The sequence below is a fragment of the Hyperolius riggenbachi genome, chromosome 11 (genome assembly GCF_040937935.1).
Source record: "Hyperolius riggenbachi isolate aHypRig1 chromosome 11, aHypRig1.pri, whole genome shotgun sequence".
NCBI lineage: Eukaryota > Metazoa > Chordata > Amphibia > Anura > Hyperoliidae > Hyperolius > Hyperolius riggenbachi.
Genome location: NC_090656.1, coordinates 11,880,752 through 11,892,740, shown reverse-complemented (window position 1 = coordinate 11,892,740; position 11,989 = coordinate 11,880,752). Strand labels below are relative to the sequence as shown.

Below are 11,989 nucleotides of genomic sequence, written 5' to 3'. Positions count from 1 at the left end.
GGAGGCATGAGGCTGGCTTCTGCTGCTGGCCCTGGTGGAGGAGGAGGCATGAGGCTGGCTTCTGCTGCGGGCCCTGGTGGAGGAGGAGGCATGAGGCTGGCTTCTGCTGCTGGCCCTGGTGGAGGAGTCATGAGGCTGCTTCTGCTGCTGGTCCTGGTGGAGGCATGAGGCTGGCTTCTGCTGCTGGTCCTGGTGGAGGCATGAGGCTGGCTTCTGCTGCTGGCCCTGGTGGAGGAGGCATGAGGCTGGCTTCTGCTGCTGGTCCTGGTGGAGGCATGAGGCTGGCTTCTGCTGCTGGCCCTGGTGGAGGAGGAGACATGAGGCTGACTTCTGCTGCTGGCCCTGGTGGAGTAGGAGGCATGAGGCTGGCTTCTGCTGCTGGCCCTGGTGGAGACATGAGGCTGGCTTCTGCTGCTGGTCCTGGTGGAGGAGGAGGCATGAGGCTGGCTTCTGCTGCTGGCCCTGGTGGAGGAGGCATGAGGCTGGCTTCTGCTGCTGGCCCTTGTGGAGGAGGCATGAGGCTGGTTTCTGCTGCTGGCCCTTGTGGAGGAGGCATGAGGCTGGCTTCTGCTGCTGGCCCTGGTGGAGGAGGAGGCATGAGGCTGGCTTCTGCTGCTGGCCCTGGTGGAGGAGGCATGAGGCTGGCTTCTGCTGCTGCTCCTGGTGGAGGAGGCATGACGCTGGCTTCTGCTGCTGGCCCTGGTGGAGGCATGAGGCTGGCTTCTGCTGCTGGCCCTGGTGGAGGAGGCATGAGGCTGGCTTCTGCTGCTGGCCCTGGTGGAGGAGGCATGAGGCTGGCTTCTGCTGCTGGTCCTGGTGGAGACATGAGGCTGGCTTCTGCTGCGGGCCCTGGTGGAGGAGGCATGAGGCTGGCTTCTGCTGCTGGTCCTGGTGGAGACATGAGGCTGGCTTCTGCTGCGGGCCCTGGTGGAGGAGGAGGCATGAGGCTGGCTTCTGCTGCTGGTCCTGGTGGAGGAGGCATGAGGCTGGCTTCTGCTGCTGACCCTGGTGGAGGAGGCATGAGGCTGGCTTCTGCTGCTGGCCCTGGTGGAGGAGGCACGAGGCTGGCTTCTGCTGCTGGCCCTTGTGGAGGAGGAGACATGAGGCTGGCTTCTGCTGCTGGCCCTGGTGGAGGAGGCATGAGGCTGGCTTCTGCTGCTGGCCCTGGTGGAGGAGTCATGAGGTTGGCTTCTGCTGCTGGCCCTGGTGGAGGAGGCATGAGGTTGGCTTCTGCTGCTGGCCCTTGTGGAGGAGGAGACATGAGGCTGGCTTCTGCTGCTGGTCCTGGTGGAGGAGGCATGAGGTTGGCTTCTGCTGCTGGCCCTGGTGGAGGAGGCATGAGGCTGGCTTCTGCTGCTGGCCCTGGTGGAGGAGGCATGAGGTTGGCTTCTGCTGCTGGCCCTGGTGGAGGAGTCATGAGGTTGGCTTCTGCTGCTGGCCCTGGTGGAGGAGGCATGAGGTTGGCTTCTGCTGCTGGCCCTGGTGGAGGAGGCATGAGGTTGGCTTCTGCTGCTGGCCCTGGTGGAGGAGGCATGAGGTTGGCTTCTGCTGCTGGCCCTGGTGGAGGAGGCATGAGGCTGGCTTCTGCTGCTGGCCCTGGTGGAGGAGGCATGAGGCTGGCTTCTGCTGCTGGCCCTGGTGGAGGAGGCATGAGGCTGGCTTCTGCTGCTGGCCCTGGTGGAGGAGGCATGAGGTTGGCTTCTGCTGCTGGCCCTGGTGGAGGAGGCATGAGGTTGGCTTCTGCTGCTGGCCCTGATGGAAGAGGCATGAGGTTGGCTTCTGCTGCTGGCCCTGGTGGAGGAGGCATGAGGTTGGCTTCTGCTGCTGGCCCTGGTGGAGGAGTCATGAGGTTGGCTTCTGCTGCTGGCCCTGGTGGAGACATGAGGCTGGCTTCTGCTGCTGGCCCTGGTGGAGGAGGCATGAGGCTGGCTTCTGCTGCTGGTCCTGGTGGAGACATGAGGCTGGCTTCTGCTGCGGGCCCTGGTGGAGGAGGAGGCATGAGGCTGGCTTCTGCTGCTGGTCCTGGTGGAGACATGAGGCTGGCTTCTGCTGCGGGCCCTGGTGGAGGAGGAGGCATGAGGCTGGCTTCTGCTGCTGGTCCTGGTGGAGGAGGCATGAGGCTGGCTTCTGCTGCTGACCCTGGTGGAGGAGGCATGAGGCTGGCTTCTGCTGCTGGCCCTGGTGGAGGAGGCACGAGGCTGGCTTCTGCTGCTGGCCCTTGTGGAGGAGGAGATATGAGGCTGGCTTCTGCTGCTGGCCCTGGTGGAGGAGGCATGAGGCTGGCTTCTGCTGCTGGCCCTGGTGGAGGAGTCATGAGGTTGGCTTCTGCTGCTGGCCCTGGTGGAGGAGGCATGAGGTTGGCTTCTGCTGCTGGCCCTTGTGGAGGAGGAGACATGAGGCTGGCTTCTGCTGCTGGTCCTGGTGGAGGAGGCATGAGGTTGGCTTCTGCTGCTGGCCCTGGTGGAGGAGGCATGAGGCTGGCTTCTGCTGCTGGCCCTGGTGGAGGAGGCATGAGGTTGGCTTCTGCTGCTGGCCCTGGTGGAGGAGGCATGAGGTTGGCTTCTGCTGCTGGCCCTGGTGGAGGAGGCATGAGGTTGGCTTCTGCTGCTGGCCCTGGTGGAGGAGGCATGAGGTTGGCTTCTGCTGCTGGCCCTGGTGGAGGAGGCATGAGTTTGGCTTCTGCTGCTGGCCCTGGTGGAGGAGGCATGAGGCTGGCTTCTGCTGCTGGCCCTGGTGGAGGAGGCATGAGGCTGGCTTCTGCTGCTGGCCCTGGTGGAGGAGGCATGAGGCTGGCTTCTGCTGCTGGTCCTGGTGGAGGAGGCATGAGGTTGGCTTCTGCTGCTGGCCCTGGTGGAGGAGGCATGAGGCTGGCTTCTGCTGCTGGCCCTGGTGGAGGAGGCATGAGGTTGGCTTCTGCTGCTGGCCCTGGTGGAGGAGGCATGAGGTTGGCTTCTGCTGCTGGCCCTGGTGGAGGAGGCATGAGGTTGGCTTCTGCTGCTGGCCCTGGTGGAGGAGGCATGAGGTTGGCTTCTGCTGCTGGCCCTGGTGGAGGAGGCATGAGGTTGGCTTCTGCTGCTGGCCCTGGTGGAGGAGTCATGAGGTTGGCTTCTGCTGCTGGCCCTGGTGGAGGAGGCATGAGGCTGGCTTCTGCTGCTGGCCCTGGTGGAGGAGGCATGAGGCTGGCTTCTGCTGCTGGCCCTGGTGGAGGAGGCATGAGGCTGGCTTCTGCTGCTGGTCCTGGTGGAGGAGGCATGAGGCTGGCTTCTGCTGCTGGCCCTGGTGGAGGAGGCATGAGGCTGGCTTCTGCTGCTGGCCCTGGTGGAGGAGGCATGAGGCTGGCTTCTGCTGCTGGCCCTGGTGGAGGAGGCATGAGGCTGGTTTCTGCTGCTGGCCCTGGTGGAGGAGGCATGAGGCTGGCTTCTGCTGCTGGTCCTGGTGGAGGAGGCATGAGGCTGGCTTCTGCTGCTGGTCCTGGTGGAGGAGGCATGAGGCTGGCTTCTGCTGCTGGCCCTGGTGGAGGAGGCATGAGGCTGGCTTCTGCTGCTGGCCCTGGTGGAGGAGGCATGAGGCTGGCTTCTGCTGCTGGCTCTGGTGGAGGAGGCATGAGGCTGGCTTCTGCTGCTGGCCCTGGTGGAGGAGGCACGAGGCTGGCTTCTGCTGCTGGCCCTGGTGGAGGAGGCATGAGGCTGGCTTCTGCTGCTGGTCCTGGTGGAGGAGGCATGAGGCTGGCTTCTGCTGCTGGCCCTGGTGGAGGAGGCATGAGGCTGGCTTCTGCTGCTGGTCCTGGTGGAGGAGGCAAAGGATGGCAGCCAGAATGGAGGGAGGGAGGCAGGTAGGCTGTGAGCGCTCCACGCCAGACTAGATCAGCTGATACCCATGCACAGTATGGAAGTACTACTCAAAGCTCCCACCTTTTCACATCAAATCCACACCCCCTGCCAGTGATTGGTCAGGGGTGGGGTTTAGTGTGCCAGGCTCAGCCTCAGCCCATAAGGATAGCTGCAGGCTGAGCTAGATGATGATGTAAGCACCAAACCCCACCTACAACACATTGCCAACCGTCTGTTAATTAACAAACTTTCTATAAATAGTGTTACTTTTTTGTGTCTGGGATCTCTGTATGAATCGCTGCAATGCCCATAAATATGCCTGCAGACAAGACAGTCCCGCCCCTCAGCCCTGCTAAACCAATCACCGCAGCCTAGCCTCAGCCTTTGTCCCTCCCATTGACCAATGATGTAGCCAGTTTCTTTTTCCCTCCGTATTGGCCCTGCCCCCACATGTGGTAATCTCCTGCAAACAGCCAGAGAGAATGGAAGGAGGAGTGTGTGAAACAGGAGGATGTTATGTGAGTGACTGGCGTGTGCATGCCGGTGTTGTGTCTGATCACGCTGCCCTAAAGATTACGTGCTGCCACGCATGCTGCTCAGTATCAAAATCGTGTAGAATTACACTGCATCACGTGACATGTCCCCTGGAGGCCTAGCACATGCGCAGATGCAGTATTTTTAACCCGCCCCTGAGCTCCACAGGCTGGCTGCATAGTGCTTCCTGTATTGTGCTTCCTGGCCTGCAGATTACTTTCTGTGTGGTGGAGGAGGTGACTGGAATGATGGCTGCAGAGCTGTTTCCTGGGATAAATCCTACAGACTGGACTGTAGCTTTTTTTAAATGTTGCTGGCAGCTTCCGAGTTAAAGGATACCACAACTGACATGTGGCATAATGAGATAGACATGGGTATGTACAGTGCCTAGCACACAAATAACTATGCTGTGTTCCTTTTTTTCTTTCTCTGCCTGAAAGAGGTAAATATCAGGTATGTAAGTGGCTGACTCAGTCCTGACTCAGACAGGAAGTGACTACAGTGTGACCTTCACTGATAAGAAATTCCAACTATAAAACACTTTCCTAGAAGAAAATGGCTTCTGAGAGCAAGAAAGAGATAAAAAAGGGGGAAATTCTTATCAGTGAGGGTCACACTGTAGTCACTTCCTGTCAGGACTGAGTCAGCCACTTACATACCTGATATTTACCTCTTTCAGGCAGAGAAAGAAAAAAAGGAACACAGCATAGTTATTTGTGTGCTAGGCACTGTACATACCCATGTCTATCTCATTATGCCACATGTCAGTTGTGGTATCCTTTAACCACTTCACCACTGAGGGGTTTTACCCCCTGACCACCAGAGCAATTTTCACCTTTCAGCGCTCCTTCCATTCATTCGTCTATAACTTTATTATTACTTATCCCAATGAAATTAACTATATCTTGTTTTTTTTCGCCACCAATTAGGCTTTCTTTAGGTGGGACATTATGCCAAGAATTATTTTATTCTAAATGTGTTTTAATGGGGAAATAGGAAAAAATGTGGGAAAAAATTATTTTTCAGTTTTTGGCCATTATAGTTTTTAAATAAAGCATGCTACTGTAATTAAAACCCATGAAATGTATTAACCCATTTGTCCCGGTTATAAAACCATTTAAATTATGTCCCTATCACAATGTTTGGCGACAATATTTTATTTGGAAATAAAGGTGCATTTTTTTCAGTTTAGCATCCATCCCTAATTACAAGCCCGCAGTTTATAAAGTAACAGTGTTATACCCCCTTGACATAAATATTTAAAAAGTTCAGTCCCTAAGGTAACTATTTATGTTTTTTTTTTTTTATTGTATTTTTTTTTTTTAATTACAAAAAAAAAATAAAAATTGGGGAGTGTGGGAGGTAATGAGTTAATTTATTGTGTAAATGTAATGTTTGTATATGTAAAATGCTTTTAGGGTGTAGTTTACTATTTGGCCACAAGATGGCCACAGAGTGTTTGTTTACATGCGACCTGTAAGCGTCCGGAAGGACGCTTACAGGAAGCAGTAGGAGGCTGGGAGAATCACTATGATCGTGCTGTTTCTGAAAGAAGCAGCAGATCATTGCGGGGGCTAGATCAACGAACGGGAATGGATTTTCCTGTTCATTGATCTCCGGGCGAGCGGGCGGCGGCGTGCACGAGCGGCGGGTGCGCACGCACGAGCGGCGGGAGCGCGGACAGCGGCGGTAGCGCGGAAGGTACGGATTTCTCCATCCCTGGTTTTTTAGGGGGGAAAAAAGGGACGGAGAAATTCGTACCGCCGGGGGTAAAGTGGTTAAGGACATGTGATGCAATGATTTCCTAAGGGAAGGAGCCTTCCAGTCTGGCTGTGCTGGGGGTGCCCTCTGCTGCCTGTGCATCACTTCAGCAATATAGACCACATAACGTGAGTACTATGTGTACAGTGCCTGTCAGTCACTGTGGTGGTCTTACTGACATTCTCCATCATACCCCCTGCCCCATCCCTCCCAGCCTGTCATCAGACACAATTACTGACACATGGATACTATATCCTGCCTAATGTGAGCACTATGTGTACTGTGCATGTCTGTCACTGTGGTGGTCTTACTGACATTCTCTATCATCCCCCCCCTCCCCCCCTGCCCCATCCCTCCCAGCCTGTCATCAAACACAGTTTATGACATATGGAGACATCTCTGTGCCCCTGTCTGATGTACATCATTGCTGACAGTCCTTGTGTACCTCTGTCATCTTATACTCTCGCTGGCACATGTAGACCCCTCTATCTTTTTTTTTTTATCATACGGCCTTACTAACACATCAGTCACATCACTTTGCCCCTAATGTGCCAGCAGCAGCCACCCCAGTGCCCCTAATGTGCCAGCAGCAGCCACCCCAGTGCCCCTAATGTGCCAGCAGCAGCCACCCCAGTGCCCCTAATGTGCCAGCAGCAGCCACCCCAGTGCCCCTAATGTGCCAGCATCAGCCACCCCAGTGCCCCTAATGTGCCAGCATCAGCCACCACTATGTCACTACTATGCCTGCAAATCCTGCGGCTGACCCAAGAGACGTGAACGCCAGCCTGAATGCGTGCTGCTTGACAGCAGTGTGTGACATTGTTGTAACTGCCATAGACAGGGACAGATATCCCTTGCAGCACAGAAATCTGTGTGTGTGTGTGTGTGTGTGTGTGTGTCTAGCAGATTTGTTCACACACAACTGCTAGTGGTGTCTGAGTCTTGCAAAGTGTGGTTGAGGGTGACCGCCTTGTTTTATCTCAAATAGGGCTCCTCTGGATTTGGTCAGGGCCTGTCTCTGCAGGTGTGCTGTGAGGGCTACTGGAAATCCCCATCTAATATGGAGCTTATTATAGAGCATGGGTTAGTTATCTGTGAGCTGCAATACACTGCAGAGCTCCCCCAGCCACACACAAAACTGCTTCTGTACAGCAGTCACTGGCACTACATGGCAGGGATCACTTTTATGCTGTAATAGAGGAATCTCATATTTCTGCCTTTCCCACCCTTGTGTTTGTTCCCTACAGGTAGATCCAGTAACAGAACCTCACCGGAGAGATATACAGGCCCTCTTAATTCCCAGGATAGTACACAGGAAGATCACACCATCCCCCACCCTCGTCAGGGTAGATGGAACTGAGGCTGTAAACATAACATTGACTCCATATGGAATGACCTCACTTCATCAGTGCTTGCATTGTAACAGTGTTATTTTCCGTGTTTAGGCTAAAGGAGTGACAAATGTGAAGCTGGAGGATGGAGATGAAGAGACACATGTGAAGGAGGAGCAGCACTCTGCAGAGGAGAGTGACATGATGGGGACCAGTGACTCAGGGATGCCACTTCAAGGTGAACAAGCTGCCTTGCCCATTGCCATATGTAACAATGTGCTTACACCCAGGGCCATTTCCCACCTACTTGGTGCCCCAGACAAGACCATGTGCACCATCCCTCCGGCCTTCACATTGGCTTCAAATCACTCAGAGCTGTTTGATAAAAAATAATCGTTTGGTAAAGTACTGCATTAGGTACAGTACAGACCAAAAGTTTGGACACACCTTCTCATTCAAAGAGTTTTCTTTATTTTCATGACTATGAACATTGTAGATTCACACTGAAGGCATCCAAACTATGAATTAACACATGTGGAAGTATAGTACATAACCAAAAAGTGTGAAACAACTGAAAATATGTCATATTCTAGGTTCTTTAAAGTAGCCACCTTTTGCTTTGAGTACTGCTTTGCACACTCTTGGCATTCTCTTGATGAGCTTCCAGAGGGAGTCACCTGAAATGGTTTTCACTTCACAGGTGTATTGGATTCATATAGCACCAACATATTACACAGTGCTGGACGATAAATAAGATTACAGACAATGATAATAGGTTTGACATGCAACACACTGCAGGTAATAAGCAGTAACATACACAATGCCAGATCATGCACTGGAGTAGTAGTCTCTGATATTCAAGTTCACGTTATTCTGTGGGCGGCAACAATCAGATACCACCAACAGAAAGCTCTGTTGGTGCAAAGAAAAGGAGGCAAGATTCATTTGGGTGATAAGTTGTATGTCTGTGCAGCGAACTGTTATAGCTGCAGAGTGCTGAATTGTAAGAAATAGCCTGGTCACCTGGGGGTGTAAGCCTGTGGTCCTCGAGAGGTTATAAACACAATACAAACAGAACTGGCTTTTGTGGGGGGAAAAAAACTGTTAAAGGGTTAAATTCCCTAAAATGTTTTCAGCCTTTTGATCTATCAGCTGCGGTGGCAAAATTCTGATCAGTCTCTAAAAATATCTGGTTTTTAAACAAAACAATCAATCAAGAAAACTGATTGTATTTAAAAGAGCTGAAGGAAACAGTTGATGGTCTGTGGCCGCCTTTGTATAGCTTTTTGCACACAGTGATTTACCCTTCAGCACTTACATTTATGTATCTATACTGGTATGATGTGTTGGGTGGTATATCTGTGATGCTATGTGGCACCTTGCTGTGTATTGGGGCTCCCAGTCTGTACATTACATGTGCTGCAAGGCAGGAGGCATCTGCTCTTTTGTTGGACTGGATTGATTGATGTGATTGTTTCTATGACATTGGATCTTATGGGTGGGTCGCTGTGTTTTTTTTTTCTTGGTTTTATCTTTTTATCTATTGAGTTTGTCTGACCCGGTCTTTATTATCTGAAACTGCTACGGCAACACACACGACTGCTGACAGGACAATGACTATTCTCTGTTATTATTTCTCCAACAGATTATGGTGCAGACGATAATGGTGCCGCACTACATTTACCAGCAGGAAACTCCATTGCAGAAAATATACACAGCGGACGTCACCATGAGGACAAATCACCACATCTCTCCAATCCTGAGGAATCTTCTGATAGATCCCATCCTGTTAGCTCAAATACCCATCCTTTTTTATCTTCTGAGTGTGGGAAATGTTTTTTGTTTGAAATCTGGTCTACGTACATATCACAGAATTCACACAGGATAGCGTCCTTTCTCATGTGCAAAGTGTGGGAAATGCTTCAGTCAGAAATCTGATCTTGTTAGAAATCTAAGAAATCACACAGGAAAGCGTTCTTATCCATGTTCCGAATGTGGAAAATCTTCCCGCGTCAAATCAAATGTTATTAAACATCAGAGAATTCACACAGGCGAGCATCCACATTCATGTCCAGAGTGTGGGAAATGTTTCACACAGAAAGGTAGTCTTATTATACATCAGAGAAGTCACACAGGAGAGAGTCTACATTCATGTGCAGAGTGTGGGAAATGTTTCACGCAGAAAGGTAGTCTTATTATACATCAGAGAAGTCACACAGGAGAGAGTCTACATTCATGTGCAGAGTGTGGGAAATGTTTCACACAGAAAGGTAGTCTTATTATACATCAGAGAAGTCACACAGGAGAGCGTCCACATTCATGTCCAGAGTGTGGGAAATGTTTCACGCAGAAAGGTAGTCTTATTATACATCCAAGAAGTCACACAGGAGAGCGTCCACATTCATGTCCAGAGTGTGGGAAATGAGAGGTAGTCTTATTATACATCAGAGAAGTCACACAGGAGAGCATCCTTTTACATGTTCTGAATGTGGGAAATGTTTCATTCGGAAATGTATTTTTCTTAGACATCACAAAGGAGAGCATCCTTATTCATGTCCAGAGTGTGGGAAATGTTTCAGACAGAAAGGTAATCTTACTACACATCAGAAAAATCATGGGTGAGCGTCCTTTTACATGTTCTGAATGTGTGAAATGGTTGTAAGAAATTTGTTTTTCTTAGACATCACAGGAGACACAAAGGAGAGCGTTCTTATTTGTGTTCAGAGTGTGGGAAATGTTTCAGTCAGAAAGCTAGTTTTATTAAACTTCAGAGAAGTCACACAGGAAAGCGTCCTTAGTCATGTCAGGAGGAAAGTTACAGTCAGGCAGCTTATGAAGCTATGGGGAAACAAGCACAAGTCTCCTGGAAGCACATATTATTAGAGCAGCAGCAATGACGTGGCCTCACAGTGCTGGAACTACACTATAGATGTCACCTGCTCTACATTCAGGACTTTCTCCAAGCTGGGGAATCGCCCTAACCTCTCATTTCTTGCTGATCATCTCAGAGTACATATGCTAGAAGATTACTGGGGAAGACTAGAGTTATTAGTTACCTGGTAACATTGCTTCCAGTAATCTTCCAGGTCAAGTGCCCCCCAGGCTTGCCTGGTCACCTGCTAGGAGTCAGACTGTATGCCCATATGACTGACATATAACCCAACTCATTGTTTACAGCGACGGAGCGCATATGGAGAGCGCGTCCGCTGCTTATCCAAAGGGAGCTGAGCGACATGCGCTCCAGTGATGGCAGAGACAGGCCGAGACCCAGAGGCTTGCGCCTCAGTGGGGGTCTCGGCGTTCCGCCACCATGAGCAGCCAGTGGATCTTACAGAGGACTGGAGCCCCACACCTGTGCTTTAGGCAGTGCTAACATTTGCCAAATTGCATGCATGTTTTGGCATGCAAATTTGCCTATTAATTTAAAACCAGTTTCGGTCAGTGGAATAGTTAACACTAAAGAAGCCATTTTCTTTGGTTACTCTTTTGGGCACGTTCCTTTAATTTTTCATCTCCTTAGTGAACATTACATCTTTACTTTATTGTTCATATTGCAGCGCTGCTTTCATTCATTCGCCCAACTACGGTACTCCTCATACCTAAATCATCTATGTCTTGTTTTTGTGGTTTATTTTTTTTGTTTTTTGTTTTGACTATTTTCTATGCATTTTAAAGAGGTGAAATTGAAGAATGACAATGTCTTCATTAAACAATGCTATTGTAGATAAAACTCACACGTTGTTTGCCCATTTGTCCTGGTTATCACAACATTTAGATTATGTTTACTAGTACAACGACATTATTGTATTTAGAAATAAAGGAGTATTTGTTTTCCATGTTGTGTTTTTCTCCCTCTTTGTAATCTATTAATAATTGCAAACCCTTATTTGCAAAAACAGTAATACACCCTCATGACAACATATTTCAAAAGCAAGGTAACAATAATTTATGACTTATACTTTTATTTTTTTTTTTGGCATGTAGGATTGAGTTTTACCCTTTCTATTTTTTATGTGACAGGGGTCAGAGCTAAAAGACACATCAAAATTTATTCCACAGAGGAGGGTGGCTGGGGAGGGGGGGGGGGGGGGGGAGGAGGGGATACCATGTTTATGTTTTATGTTCTATTTGTATGTTTTTATAAAAAACAATAAACATTATTTGTAAAAAAAAAAAATTATTCCACACCTCATTTTGATTATGTTAAGTCACCTTAACGTCATTTGATAACAAACTTGATGCACAGCATTCCATTATTTTCAGGCCGGTTTCACACTGTATTTTGGTGTCAGCGGTGCGGCACGCCCACCGCACCATCAAAAACAGGCATTCAGGAAATACTGCGTTACTATGCGGTATTCCCCTTCTGGCTACCGGCCAAACAGGAAGTACAGTACGGTGTTGGGGAAGGTAGCAGGCACCTCATGGGAGGGTAGGTGGCTCAGTATGGTGTAGAGCAGGGTAGCAGGCACCTCATTGGAAGGGTAGGTGGCTCAGTATGGTGTAGGGGGAGGATAGCTCTCCTTGGTGGTC

At 50.4% G+C, this 11,989-nt stretch overlaps 1 protein-coding gene and 1 long non-coding RNA gene across 2 annotated transcripts; both read left to right on the top strand.

Annotated features, from left to right (window-relative positions):
• The first annotated feature begins 7,582 nt into the window (after nucleotides 1-7,582).
• On the top strand, nucleotides 7,583-9,279 carry LOC137538059 (uncharacterized). Its single transcript, XR_011024680.1, has 2 exons — nucleotides 7,583-7,694; nucleotides 9,102-9,279. It is a non-coding gene; the product is annotated as an uncharacterized lncRNA (long non-coding RNA).
• Nucleotides 9,280-9,288: 9 nt separating this feature from the next.
• Nucleotides 9,289-11,024, top strand: LOC137538645 (zinc finger protein 418-like). The gene is made up of 3 exons (XM_068260925.1): nucleotides 9,289-9,297; nucleotides 9,345-9,810; nucleotides 9,885-11,024. The coding sequence occupies exons 1-3, from the start codon at nucleotides 9,289-9,291 to the stop codon at nucleotides 10,076-10,078; spliced, it is 669 nt and encodes a 222-aa protein (XP_068117026.1). The 3' UTR covers nucleotides 10,079-11,024.
• Nucleotides 11,025-11,989: the final 965 nt, after the last annotated feature.